Consider the following 15,802-nt stretch of genomic DNA (forward strand, 5'->3'; position numbering starts at 1 on the left):
AAATGTTCACATTTTAAAAAGTCCATATTTTACACAAAAAAGTGGATGTGAAATAATCAATGTAAAAAAAGTGAAGTTGGAGAATAAAAGCCCTATACACTATGGCTCAGTGTCTTCTTTGATTTGTGGATACTCCTAGGTGGAAATGAATTGAAAGGGGTTTTCTCTCATGGTTAAACAAAAGAATCCAAAATTTTTAATTTTGTTCTAGAGACCATTTCAAATTGTATACGGGACCTAATATTTTGGTAGTAGAGTATTTAATGGTGTACCATTTTAGAATTCCAATATAAGTCCATAATTTATAATTCATGTCATTTTATTTTATTTTTTAAATAAAAATCTATATAATATCTAAAAGGTAAAGCATATAATTTTTTGTTGCTATACTCCTGTTGGCCGCATCAATGTTACATATTGATCTATTCGGTCTAGTTCGATCCATTTCGGTCCACTTTGGTCCATTACTGTCCATTTTGATACACTTTAGTCTATTCAGTCCATTTATGTCCACTTTGGTCCAATTTAGTTTACACTGGTCCATTTTAGTCCACTTCTGCCTATTCAGTCTATTTTGGTCATTTCGGTCTACTTTGGTCCATTTCAATCCACTTCAGTAATACATTGGGGAGAGATGTTTGTGTAAAAAGAGAAGATACTTTATTGAAAATTATGTCACATTCTTAGTGTAATGTTGATAGGCTTTTAATAAATACATTTTTCTTATGTTATTAATGTGTTGTATTTTTTTTTCTAATATAAGTGATGGATTTACTTATATCTACTTCCTCTTTAAGTTATTCAAGACCCTTCTCAAAAAAAAAAAAAAAAAGAAGAAGAAGAAGAAGAAGAAGTTATTCAAGACATATAGAGGACGAACCGTTTGTAAAAAATATTATAAAAAATTACAACCACACATTACATTATTTACAAAATATTTTGCCTTATATATATAATAATTGAATATAAAATGCATTATATTTTCTTTAAAAAGAAAAAGAAAACTTACAAATTTAAAATAGTTTCAAGTAACAAATATAGATAACTTAATTTAGAAAATATGATATATTGCATCAAATATTCTTTGTTAAAAACACAATCACCTCATTTTAAAAAATGTTTGGAACTAACACTTATAAGTCTCATTTACTATTTTCATTTTTCACTTAACAAGAAAACAAATTATCAAATTTTTCTGTGCATCACAGGTCTGAAACTAGTGTTTGTAAAACCTCATGCGTAGTTGGATTCAAAAAAAAAAATCTAACAAAAGCTAGCTTCTTTCTTAAAAATATTAAAAAAAAAAATCCATAGAAGCAGTTTTAGTCTTAAATGCAAATTCCATTTGAAAATTTCGGAATTCCACTAGAATGACCAGTATAAGTTGGAATTTTGACGAAGACATAATAAGAGGCTTTAGTGCACCAATTTATGTACCGGAACCAAATATTCAGGCATGAACGTACAAATGATTTTTAAAACATTGGAATAACTCCTTATTTGGGAGATGGTTATCTCCTATACTCACTCTATGGAGTGGGCTTTTCACAAATTGTGAGCTCCACTCTACAGGTGGTGTATGAGACACACCACATATGAGAGGCCTGCTCCGTATTCACAACCCTTTTTTTTTTTTTTTTGGTTGTTGTTGTTGTTGTTGTTGTTACGCTTTTTGTTAGAACCATTCAGTCCACTTTACACTTTAAGTGTGAGTTTGCGTAGCTAACGCAGCAGACATTTTGTGTGTTTTTTTAGGTCTCTTGTATTGTTTATGAATCCACAAATACGGAAAACACAACAAGAAGAAATAAATTTGGGTTCCATGGGCACTATTTATAGTTTAAAAATTATTTTGTTACAGTATTTTTAGTAATAAATTTTCAGTTTTTAACAATAAGCAGAATTCAAACAGATCTAAACCTGCATAAATAAATATTAATATTAATATTAATATTAATACAAAGTAAATTATTCTAAATTTATAATTTTATTATCAATACTTTTTTTATTTGACTATTATTAATAAAAAGAAGTAAGATAACAATTATTAAAATATTAAAATTAAATGACAAGCGAAATTAGGAATTAGCATGTGCTGTGTAGGACCGTTGGAGTAAACCTTTTTATTTTTTTATTTTTTTTAGCAAAACGTGTAGGACTAAACCTGATTTACAGAGAGTGAGTTTGGTATTTAGCTTATAAGTTCAACTTATAGTTTTTAACTTTTATCTACAGTTTTTTTAAACCTCATTTTTTCTTGTTTTTACTCACTTTTTCAAAATTTTATAAGGTACAAGTATAATTTAAGTTTAACACAATTTCAGCAAAAAAATTTTAGCAGAAAGCTAAATAAGCTACTCCCAAAAGAATGCTATGGCCAGCCCACTATCCATCCATATCCACTAAACTTGATTTAAAAAAAAAAAGAAAAAAGAAAAAAAGAAGAAGTAAAATACGTGTAGGAGGACTAGGATCCATGCTTAAAGCAATTGCATCAGTCCGGCCAAATTTTTCTTTCTATTTTACACTAAGAACCTACTTTTTCAATTTTACACTATCACTTTTCCAAAGCATCCACATCAGTTTATCTATTTTACAATCTATTCTATTTAACTAATATTTTTTATTATTATTTTATTAATATCTATCTTTTTAATATCTTTTTCATCTTAACCTCGTCTCAACCGTGTCTCTCTCTCTCTCTCTCTCTCAATTCTTCTCTGCCTTTGGGACTCCCTCAACTCTCTTCCTCTCTCATGTCTCAAACCAAAACGTCTGGTACTCTCTTCCTCTCTCATATATCAAACCTAAAACTCACACATGACAGAAGATCTGGTGGTGGAAGCAAGTAGATCCAGGTAGCAGCAAGGCAGATCCGCGACAGTAGCATCAAGACAGATCCGACGACAAAAACGATGCCAAGTCCAATGGGTTTGGCTTGATTTTGAGTTGGCATTTCTGATGGTTTGGTTTGATTTTCTGTTGATTTTTGGTCAATTTTGTGATGGATCATCAACTGTTGAAATGGGTTGCAGTGGTGGTGGTTAGGTGGTGTTGGGTTGGTGGTTAGGTGTTTCCCTCCTTTTCTTTTATTCTTCTTTTGTTGGATTGCTGTGTCTGTTGGGATGCTATGTTTCTTTTGTTGGGTTGTTGTGTCTATTGGGAAAGAGAGAGAATATGAATGGTGAGAGAAAAAAAAAAATTGTTATACACAGTTACAGTGTAATATGGGTAGTTTTTTAGGAAAATTCTGTAAATGGTGGCACTTTATGTATTATACACATTTTTACACCCATTGTTGCGGATTCTCTAAGTGGGTTCCATTCCATAGTCTTCTAGAAAATATTAAAGACAATCAAGATTCAAGAGTAAAGACAAATCAAGAGTAAAAAGTTTACAACAAAAGAGAAGCCAAAAAGGGGAATAGGAAACCTAGCAGTAAGCAAACATGATTACATGAAGAAAAGTAAAGAAGACCAAAGAGGCAAAGAGAAGAGAAAAAAAAAAAAAATTGAACCTGAAATGAAAATTTGAGAATCAAAGGAGAGGAGTGAACACTCCAAGCCTATTGCCTACACCAACTGATGAGTTTGCCAACTAAAAAGAGTTTTTTTTTTTGATAATCCAGATGGAGAGAGTGAGTGTTTTTTTCTTTTTCTTTTTTCTTCCTTTTGTTACTTGTCTATTTAATCTTTTTTCTGGCTTTTTTTTTATAATCTTTTTTTTTTGCCTTTTGTTATTTATATACTGAGATAATCATTACTCTCTCTCTCTCTCTCTCTCTCTCTCTCTCTCTCTCTCTCTCTCTCTCTCTCTCTCTCTCTCTCTCTCTCTCTCTCTCTCAAGTAATAAATGTGGGTTTTCTTAATGAACTAGTGCTACAAAGGTTTAATAATGTGGGTTTTCTTAATGAACTAGTGCTACAAAGGTTTAATACAGGGGATAGTTAGATTTGGTGACTTTTTTTTTTTTTCTAAGAAAGTTAAAGATTTGGTGATTTGATTAGACTTCATGTCATTTCAACTTTTTTACTTCGAGAGAATGGTTAAAAGTAACTTGTTTCTTCTCAATTTTAATTAAAAAGTCTTAAAATAATTTGGGCGGGCCTTAAATCTTTTTGGGCAGGTCTTAATTGTTATTATTATTTTTTCAAATGAGGAAGCAACATAATATAATATATTAATACTATTGGGGCCCTGGGACCTTTGGTGGTGACCTAAATGGCCTATAGGTTCAGTCGCCATGGGAGAACACTATTATTTTTATTAAAAATAGACTGGAATTTTTTTTTTTTTTTTTTGGATGAGCATTCATGACTCATGAGATTCGTCATTTAATAAATCTTTTGTGGATTCATTAAGTTTCCTTTCCTTTCATCTTCAATGAACTTGTTGACCCAAAAAAAGAAAATAAAATTACAGGGAACAATATCACGTCAGAGGTGGAGAAATTATTAGGTATATTACTATATTAAAATATATCCCGTGGACTCCTCCATCCTTTTAGTGGTGTGGACCCCACTGAGTGGCCCCAAGAAAGATGGACCTATTGATTTCCCCGCGTGAAGAGATGTGACCAATTGACTGTTAGGCTAAATTCCATCCGCATGTGACTCAAAACTCTTAACACTAGTCCCTCTTAGGGTGAGTTTAGTTCAGCTTTTTGTAAAAGTGCATAATGAAAAAGTGCATATTCAAAAAGTTGAGTGTTTGGTAAAAGCTGTTAAAAAGTGCTTTTTGAAAAAGTTAAGTGTTTGGCTAGCACTTATAAAAGTGGCAGTTTGAGGGATAAATTACCAAAAAGGGCAATGTATATACAAGGGAGTTTATTTCATACTTAAATCAATATTGTGAAATTATTTTTTTCTTACCAATATTAGCTAATAGTAACCTACCACTTAAAATTTATTGTGAGAGTATTTTGATAATTTATACGTACTATTACAATTATTTTTTTTTCTCTTTCTAAACAAATTATTTTTTTCTCACCAATATTAACTAAATAATAACTTACCACTTAAGATTTATTATGAAAGTATTATGAAAATATTGTGATAAAAATTGATACTGATTTTAATTTGAACGTACTATTAAAATTATTTTTTTCTCTTTCTAAAAAAAATATTTGTTTCTCACCAATATTAGCTAATAATAACCTATCACTTAAGATTTATTGTAAAAGTATTGTGAAAATATTGTGATAAAAATTGATACTAATTTTAATTTGAATGTACTATTAAAATTATTTTTTTTCTTTCTAAAAAAATTATTTTTTTCTCATAAGTATTAACTAATAAGAACCTACTACTTAACATTTATTGTGAAAATATTATGATAACATTACCTTATTTTTCCTTTTTTTTCTCCTCCACTCACTTACCGCATTTCCTTCTTTTTTTTCTTTTTTCTTTTTCCTCTTTTTTTCCAGTCCACACACGTACCCACTCTTTTCCATTTTTCCCTTCTTTCCTTACTTTTTCCATATCACTTCTCCAAGCTCCAGAACGTCCCACAGAGCTCTCCTTCTTCCTCTTTTTTTTCCTAAGCTCTTCGTCTGCAAGATTCTTTCCCTCTATCCCATCAAAACACACAAACTTAAAGGTCACACATACCACACCATTTGATTCTTATCAAACGAAGATAGAGGGGAAATCCAAAAGGGAGGAATGGGTCAGATCGGTGCTTGATCTCTGCCTTCACCGCTGCCTGTCTTCCTCTCCACTGTTGCTTGATCTCTTCCCCTCTGCCAATGACATGCGGAGGAAATGGGTCAGCTCGGTTTTTTTTTTTTTTTTGTTCTGATTTCATTATTGGGTTCCTTTGTAAAATTGTGTAAAATCGGTTTGATTTTATTGATTTTGTGTTTGGATTATCAAATGTTGAAATGGGTTGTGGTGGTAGACCAGTGATTGTTGGGTGGTGCTGTGTTTGTATTTGGTTGATACTTTCTTGACCGGTGTTGGTCTGTAACAGAGGAGCAAAAATATGAGGGAGAAGAGAAAAGGGTAATTTGGTAATTGAAGGAAGAGCCCAACGGATAGTTCAAAACGCGCATGAACTTTTTGTTTTATGGACCTCTCGAGCTCCATATTGTTTTGCGCGTTTTCAGTCTTGACACAAAACGCAGCTTTTTCCAAAAAGTTGCGTTTTTAGCTGAACCAAACGCATTTTGGACTCCAGCTTTCTTCAAAACGTGCGTTTCAGCTCCTAAAAGCTGAAACAAACGGGCACTTACTTGAGTTCCATCAATCTTTTCTACCATTGTTATATCCAAAAATTGGTCTGAAAAACCTTGTATGTTGGAAGCATATTCGTGAGCTAATCATTTGAAAGAAAGTGTTTGGTTGTTTGTATCTTTAAGTTTCTCAACCCCATAGATAGCCCAATTTGTGAAGATCAAATAAGAATGTCACATTCTGCTCATTCCATTCCATTAATCTTCCCACCAGACAATTCTGGGTCTGGTGGATCAGCATCTAGTGAGACTCTTCCACAGTCCTCTCATTCTATATCATCAATCTTCCAACCATACAAGTCTACTGAGAGTTCAGAATCCAATGAAAGACTCCCACAATGCTTTCATTCCATACCTTTAATCTTCCCACCAACCGATTCAACAAACAGTTCCTCTGGTTCTCATTCAAAGCAGTCAGACTCTTCTACCAATGAATCAACACACCAGTCTACTTCAACCCAATTGCCTGAACTGCAAGACCTTCATTTCAATGAAGTCAAACATAATTTTAAACGTGGTAATGCTCGATCTCCTTTGTCAATTCAAGCTGAAGATAGTTATCATTTTCAAACTGGACTCAAAAAGCTTATAGAGGAGGCTCGCCAGAGCTGGACCTATGCCATTATGTGGGGTTTATCTTACGACCATTCTGGCTCTTCAATGTTGCGGTGGGCTGATGGGTACTACAAAGGAGAAAATGAGCTCAATTCAGTGATCACAAGATCTAATGTTGATGACAAAGATGTCAGCAATACTGAGTGGTTCTTTTTGAAGTCGAAGATGCAGTGCTTCTTGAACGGCAGTGGCCACCCAGGCCAAGCTTTTGTCACTTCAAGATTGGTCTGGGTGGCCGGGTTGGAGCGTCTAGGGAGCTCCTCGTGCAACCGGGCACGAATGGGGCAGGTCTCCGGGTTACAAACAATGGTATGGATACCCTCAGCAAACGGCATTGTGGAATTTGGCTCTACAGAGCTGATTTTCCAGAGCACGGATTTAATCAACAAGGTTAGTTTTCTGCTTTAATGAACATGTGCATAGTGGGTGTGAAGAGATTAGTACTAATTATGGGGGATGAGTTTCAAATTGGTTTGCTTGACGACAGAATTTTCTTTTTGGTGACTAGATGATTTACAATTTGAATTTCACAATATGGACTTTGGTAATATGTATTAATGAATTATCAGATATGTATTAAGACCATAAAAGGGTTTCTTTATGATAACGACTTTTATACATGTTTGTTGTTAATAGACTTAGCCTAGTGAGTTGGGATTACACTCTTCCCCCTCCCTTTTTGGTCTTTCCTGTAAGCTCTGATGCTCTGTTCACTTAACAAAGCCTTGAAAGGGGTACCATGGAAAAACTACTAGTAAACACTCGCAAGAAAAGAGTGTAGACTTTATTAATTATAGACATAAAAGTAAAGAAAGATTTAGCACGCACTCACAAAAGAAGAATCAGGTTGCTGTCTTTTATGCAAGAGAACATAGAACTCTAAACTTCCAACTCTCACAACATTCACATTACCTGTCTAAGACTCTATCCCTATCAGGTGAGATTACAAGAGTTGTGCTTATCGCAGTAACTTTTCAGATTATGACTAAAATTATTCAATACTCTATAAGAGCATTCACATCCGGTATTTTCAGACTAATCTATTTTATTATTTCAAAAAGTTATTTTATCAATTATCCCATACCATTTTACAATATACCCAACATCCCAACTTTTATTTTCATATTCTACTCATTAAAATAATATATTTACACATTAAAATAATATAATGTACCCGTTTGGTTTCAACGTCTGTGCGTCTGCGTTTTCATTTAGGGCGTTTTCCTCTTTTTTTTTTTTTTAGCCCACATTTGTTAACTTTTCCACGATGAACAGTGCACTCGTGCACTGTTCACGGACCCACAAATTCCACTTTTTAGCAACTTTTTCATTAAAAATGGGTCCCACAATACTATTCACATTTTTAAAAATTATTTTGTTATAGTGTTTTCAGTTTTCAGTTTCAGCAAAATAAACTATATCCAAACGGACCCAATATTGCTACACTACCATCATATATTTTTAAAAAGTAGCTACAGTACCATTAAAATAATAATTTGTGATATAGCAAAGTTGCTACAGTGCCATCTTATATTTGCGATGGAACTGTAGCACTATGCCAAAAAACTTTGGCATATCCCATGTTTACCAGTCCGGCTGTGGGCTACTTTTGGGATGAATTGGAAATTAGAGCTTACATTTGGCATATCCAAGTGCCAGTGCGAATGCTCTAAGTAATGCTCTCTCCAATCACATTAGTGGTGTGAATAGAGAAGACACAGACAAATTGTCGTGGATGACCATAGGCACCTTTTGGTCTACCATTTCCAAGAGGATCTACTCCCCTTGATGTGGATTCGATCCCAACTGGCCTGTAAAATGAGAAGGGAAAGATAAATCATCTATCTTTGTTATTGAACAAGCGGGTATTTGCATATATCTGGGAACGTGTCAAATCAGCTGACTGTCCCAAATTCCATACTGAAAGGGGAGTGTTATTATGCCATTTTATGTTAACTTATCATTCTAGGAAGAATAATCAGACATGCCACTATTTGCTATCAGTTTTGATCTTTAATCAAACTGACGTTTTGGTTTTATGCCATTCATCTTCTGCACTTGTAACCAAACTCTCAAATTTATACTTCTGATTTGAGATATGATTTGACCCACTTTAGTTTAAAGGACTGTTGGATCAATTAAGCTTTACATTTGGCTAAATCCATTAAACATAAGTGACAAATCACACCTTAGAAATTCTGATGATTGAATGTCATGACAACTCTGTACACTTTATTCACTTCTCACATACAGTCATAACCCCACAAGCACTAGTAGCAATATTTGAAATTCGTTCAAGGGCATCAATGAAACCATCAATCATCTTTTGTTGCAGCCCAGTACAAATCAAGATCCATGAATTCATATGTACTATTCTTTTTCTTCCAAAGTATGATCCAAGGTTGACTTCAATGAACTTGATGCCAGACTGGAATTTGGATAATCAGATTTGGGATTTGGGTTAAATTTTGACCATAATTGTTTTATCCAGCAACTTCTCTCAATTCTGATTTGTCTCACTAGATCTATCTTAACATCTTCTAACAAGAAGCTCAATTGGTCTCACCTTGTCTCCTCTCTAAAAGACATGCCATGATCAAATAGCAGACACACAGATGATTTTTAAGCAAGCAGCTAAAAGGAAAAGAAATTTTTTGCTTTAGAGACTTGGAGAGGGTAATGAATTTTTCCTATAAAAAAAATCTCTAGATTTGGGACAACGATGCATTTGGCCCGTGTACTACATGGAGGTTGTTGAATTATTACACATTTCAATTTATTGATTAAATGTACCTATTTTGGATATTTATATTTTGGTTTAGTTATTGAAATTTTTGCAAATCAAACCCTCACAGCTTCTCGGTTTGTGGATATAAATTTATAGTTCACCCTTATATATGTTGGATTTATATTTTCTTGGCATTGTATTTTCATTGTGCTACCTTAATGTTCTAATATTCTTTGAGATTCTAAGTAGTTATTTGGTGATTTAGGAGATCATGATGGGAAGACCTAGACAACTGAGGGCTGGATTGCATGATGTACCTATTCAAGATGATAGTTTTGAAGAGATTCGTCAAATGTTTGCTACTCTGAAAACAATGACAGAGAAGCATCAAGCTTGTCTGTCTGAGCAACAGGTACAGAACACTGAGCAACGACAAAATCAGAGTGGAGCCTCCCCCGCCCTTCCTCTTATTCCTAAAGATCAAATCCCAGTTTTGTTAAAGCAATTCCGTGAGCTTATTCCACCTGTGTTTAGGCGAACGACTAACCCATTCAAGGCTGAGGAATGGATAAAGAAGATGGAAAATATTTTCATTACCATTGGGTGCATAGGTGATCAACGTGTGACTTTTGCTACATTCATGTTAGAGGGAGAAGAGGCTAACCGTTGGTGGGCATATGAGCAAAGATTGTTGCATGAGGCTGGGACACAAGTAACATGGGAGGCATTCTCAAAGGCATTTTATGAGCATTACTTTCCTGATAGTATTCGAGATCAATTAGAGTCAAAATTTCTTAAACTCATACAAGGGAGCAAGACAGTTACAGAATATGAGATGAAATTCTTAGAGCTAGTACATTACGCCCCTCATGTTGCAGAAGATGAGGCTAGTAAATGTCGTAGGTTTTTTGAGGGGTTGAGGAAAGACATTAGGTCACAAATTATTCCCTCAATGCTAAGGGATTTCAATATGCTAATTGAACAAGCTAAGGTGGTAGAGAAAAATTATGATCAAACTCATAAGGTTCATGAGTCGAAAAGGATGAGATTTGCGCAAAGAGGAGGCCAAAATGGGAGACAACATAGTAGTGATGGATCTACTGAGGGGGTTAGAGACACTTGTCACTTCTGTAAGAGGAGCCACCCAGCACATAAATGTCCCTTGATTACAAGAGCTTGTTTTCAGTGTGGTCAAACTAACCATTTTGCTCGCACCAAATCTTCCAGGGATAGGCTTAAAGGTAAAAGGACCAAGAAATAGAGCGTAAGATATTGTTTTTATAGTTCCTTCAGCTGGCATTCTAGGAGTCTCAATGTATTAGAAGTTCAAACTTTGCTAATAAAGTTTATTCTACCAAATTTATGTGGAAATTCTGTTTATGCTTTAACATAGTGAAGAAAGAATTCCACATTCAGCTCCACTTGTGCACTCATTATTCCCAGTAGCCAATTCTTGGTCCGGTATTTCAGCTTCTATTTTTATTTTTATTTTTTTTTTGAGAAACCAGACCCGAAAACCGGGCTGGGCTTTATTGAAACCAAAAAATCAGGAAACTTCAGCCATAGCCAAATGGTCTATGTCCTCTGGGCAGTCTTCCAACCATACTTGAAATTCAAGACCTATTCTATCCCGTTTTGCCAAGGCATCAGCTACTCTATTACATGAACGAGGAACAAAACAAAATTCAGAAAATGCTTAAAGGGAAATTTGGTCTTGGATGTCACCAACTATGTGACCATGCGCTGACTGGTCTGCTTCTCTATTCTTAATTGCTTGGATGACCACTGCTGCATCTCCTTCAAATATCACTTCAAGGAGGCCGATCTCGACTGCGAACTGGACTGCACGTCTACAAGCTAGTGCCTTCACTGTTGCCACTGACTGAGGAAGCGGGATACGCATAGAAAGTGCACCAATGACTGCACCTACATTGTCGCGTATGATCACACCCAAGCCGGCAGCGTCACAGGAGGAAAACAGAGCACCATCAAAGTTGGCCTTATACCGAGTCTGTGTCGGGGCAATCCAGTGAGGCTGAACTGAAACTTGAGGTGTCGTAGAGGCTTCATCCTGGGCATCGAGGAAATCGTGCAGCATCTCACCAGCTATGGAAAACGCTTGGTTCAGTGGACGAGTTGAGCGATCAAGATGTTTCTCTTCTTTTATTCCATCACTCTTCCTTCCAAGTCTCCAACAAAGTCCGAAACAAACAGTTCGGAAAATGAGAAAAGAACTCCACCTTTGCCAGCTTCTTCAGGAGCTTTCTCACTAAAACCAAGTCTCAGCCAAACAATTTGGTCATAAGCTTAAGTGTTCCACATTTTCATGCCTTATAGAGTCATTCTTTCCTGGAAGAAAGTCTAATTCCGATAGTTTTCTTAGTGATGTAGCAATCCTAACTTTTCTAAAACTCCTACTCAGTCTTATTTCCCTTCAGTGAATATCGAGTTCTGATTCAGATTTGAGTTACAAGAATGCAACAAACACTGAGACAATTGCTTGGTCATTTTCACTTTTTTCAAGACCAAGTCACCCGGCAGGGTATCAAGACAAAGAAAAAAAAAAGTTGGGCTCTCGTCTCCGAAAAAATGTAATCCTCATCTTTTCTCCTACTAATGAATCAATCCAGTTCAATTTCATGAATATATATGGACCTAGCAATTCTTACGATAAAGAGACTATTTTGGACTTTCAATCATTTCCAGACAACATTTGATTTAAATAAATATGGACCAAATCATTCTTATATTGAGGATGACGTGCACCAATGTTCCGTGACCGCTAATCAATTGGTAAAATACTAGTACACACACCCTATTACATATATTCTTATATGCACTTAAATTGTGACTTAATTTGGAAATTGTTTCGATATCATTAGCAACACAAAACCTGCTCACAATTTAATTCAAAGAAAAATGTTAAACTTGAAAAGTGTTTGAATATCATCAACTACACAAAATCCAGTTACAATTTGATGAAAGAAAGTAACTTCAAGTTGAAAAGCTAAGCTCCATTTTCATTGTGTTACCTTAATGATCTAATATTCTTGGAGATAAGTAGTTATTTGGTGATTCAGGAGATCATGATAAGAAATCCTAACCAAGTGAGGGGTGGAGAGCATGATGTACGGATTCAGGATGACAGTTTTAAAAAGTTTCATCCAATGCTTGCTATTCTGACAGAAATGGAAGAAAAACATCAAGTGTGTGTGTGTTTGAGCAACAGGTACAGGCTATTGAACCAGGACAAACTCAGGGTAGAGCTAGCCCTGCTGCTTCTCTTACTCCTAGAGATCAAATCTAGGTTTTGTTCAAGAAATTCCGTCAACTTAGCCCACCTGGGTTAAGATGAACAATTAACCCATTTAAGGCTGAGGAATGGATAAAGAAGATGGAAATATATATATCGGTAAAACTTAGAGGAAATCCAATTAGATTTTATAATTAAAAACCAATTTTGTATCATGTCCTTAATTATTTATTTTTAGAGAGTTTTATTTCTTAATTTTTGAGTCAAATGTGGGGTTACATCATAAATATTCATCCAAGTAAGTGATTGAGTACAAAAACCAAATAGTCTAGAATTAATGAACCGTAAAAAATAAAAATAAAAATAAAAAGTGCTTCACAATATCAAAAATTAAGAATTAATAAAAAATATTTTAAAAAATATGAACAATTTACATTTTCTACCTAATAATATTCTTACAAGATTTTTTTAAAGAGTTAACAAAATATAAAAATGACTATATATCAATAGTATTTAAATTATATATAGGAATTATATTATGCATCTTAATGTATATCTTTTAAGTATATTCATGCATATGCATGGGGTTACAAGCTAGTATATATTAAAAATCAAAACTAAGAGAAAATCAAATTAGAATTTCAATTCAAATCCAATTGTACGCCATGTGTCCCATTTAATTTTAAAATTTTGTTCCAAGTGAATTATTAAGTGTAAAAATTGAAAAGTCCGAGTCTAATTAGATTTTAAATTAAATTTCAATAAGAGTCTAATTTTGTGCCACATGTCTATCTATTTTTTTGGCAAGTAAATTATTGGGTACAAAAACTAAAGAGAGTTTAAATCCAATTTAATTCAATACACACACACACACACACACACACACATACATAACGAGAAATTATTACATATTTTAAATTTTTATAATTTAAAAAAGGTGTAAATTAATATAATGTTTAATTTCAACCTCTTCTAAAAAAAATTATAATTTGAAATGTATAATTTTGATTATTTTTAATTATACCTGTGCATATGTAGAAGATTACATACTAGTTATTACTAATAATAAAAATAATAATGTAGGAAATTTCATTACAAAATGATGTAAAAGACAATACTGCATCACACTTGGCTACAATAGTTTGTAATAAAAATATGAGATAATTACAGTAAACCCACCCATGGTTTAACCTGAAATCATTTTATCTATCCGTGGTTTGAAAGTATCACTTTAGCCACCTAAAATAAGTTGCATTTGTTTGCTGTAACCCACCTCTGTTAAAAATAGTGGCAAAATGTGTATTTTTGCTCCCTTTTTATGTCTCTTCTCCCCCCCACCCACCAAAAAAAATAAAAAATTAGAAACAGGATCAAAAACTATTTGGTCTCTCTTCATTCACATAGATCTTGAACACGAAGAACATACCCTCAGGAAAAATCTCCACAAAAACAAAAGAACAGTAACAAAGCTCCTCACCAAGAACTGAAGACAAGAAAGAGAAAACTCATCTTCTTCTTCACAGATACACAAAGATAGAAAAAGCTTAAAATGAATAAGAGATCTTATCATATTCATTGCCTATGGCTGATTTTGATACCTAGATGATGATGACAAGCTATAATTCCAAACACAGCTACTGATTTCAATTATATGTTCCCTACCAACATAGCTACTAAAAAGGAAGAAAAGTTAGGCGCCCATTTAAACATTTAAATATTTAGTAACGGAGAAAGAATTGAAACAAAAACAAAAATAATTTTGCACAAGATGCAACCCATTTGCTAGTAAAATTGAAAAAAAAAAATGAAAAGCCAAAAGAAAGAAATGGAAGTGAAAAAGAAGAAGAAAACATAAATGACACTGTTGAAGCATAAAGATTAATTGAAGAGGAAAGAGAGATCAAATCAACCATAACCAAGACCCAAACCGCAAAACGGTGTGTTCCTCCTTAAAACCCAAGCCCAACCCAATGCAGCCATGCTCCTCCTCAAAACCCAAACCCAACCCAATGCAACCACCTTTTGCTCTTCCTCAAAACCTAGACCCAACCTAATGCAGCCACCTCGTACATGACCTCAAAAACCAAACCCAACCCAATGTCATGCTCCTCCTCAAAACCCATACCCAACCCAACATAGCCACCTTGTGCTCCACCACAGTCACCACTAAAGCCACCGTAATCTAAAGCTACCGTCGATTTGAACTTGATTGTCGATTTGAATTGGAGTGTGAGAGATGAGAGAGATAATGACAGGACAGAGAGAAAGATTGAAAGAGAGTGAGAAACAAATTGGCAAAACTACCATACTGGTCCTTGAAATTTACCTTATAAGCGCAATTTGTCTCTTAAATTTTGAGTGTTATTGATCCCATAAGTTTCAATAATGAGCATTGTTACTTCTTTTATTAACTACCAAGTTTGCCATTAGTATTATTATTTATGTGGCTAATGGAATAGTAACATGATATCTTTTTAATTGATGTGGCATAGTGCCACATCAGCAATTAAAGAAAAAAAAATTTTTAGATAAAGAAATCATGAAGATTTCCTTAAAAATCTCATTTAAAAACAAAAACAAAAACAAAACAAAACAAAAAGTAGATCAGTGGCAAGTTAGTCCTACATGCCAATCTATCCTTGTCCTTCTAGGTCTCTTCGTCAGTGTCCAAGCCTCTGTCTCACTGCCAGAGTCTCCAAATTTCCTTACCCTTAAAATCCTTATGAGGTTGTTCGACCACATTCCAAACCTACATCTTGCCTTTGTTTCCATCCACCATGGCAAGTCCTCCATAACAACTCAACCATCCATATTCAAATTCTCCACCAACCCAAGTGCCTAATTACTCAAACATCTCCATCCCACAAATACGTGGAAAGCGTAGAAAGGAATTGTAAATGTATCAAAGTACAAATCGTCAAATTATAATTATGTTTCTTAAACCATACAAGGTTTAAGACATTATCCTTTTT

The 15,802-nt window shown here is 34.1% G+C and overlaps 1 protein-coding gene across 1 annotated transcript; it reads left to right on the forward strand.

Annotated features, from left to right (window-relative positions):
* Positions 1-5,837: 5,837 nt before the first annotated feature.
* Positions 5,838-11,027, forward strand: LOC115967865. The gene is made up of 2 exons (XM_031087018.1): positions 5,838-7,239; positions 9,843-11,027. The coding sequence occupies exons 1-2, from the start codon at positions 6,406-6,408 to the stop codon at positions 10,836-10,838; spliced, it is 1,830 nt and encodes a 609-aa protein (XP_030942878.1). The 5' UTR covers positions 5,838-6,405; the 3' UTR covers positions 10,839-11,027.
* Positions 11,028-15,802: the final 4,775 nt, after the last annotated feature.

The sequence above is a fragment of the Quercus lobata genome, chromosome 11 (genome assembly GCF_001633185.2).
Source record: "Quercus lobata isolate SW786 chromosome 11, ValleyOak3.0 Primary Assembly, whole genome shotgun sequence".
Taxonomy (NCBI): domain Eukaryota; kingdom Viridiplantae; phylum Streptophyta; class Magnoliopsida; order Fagales; family Fagaceae; genus Quercus; species Quercus lobata.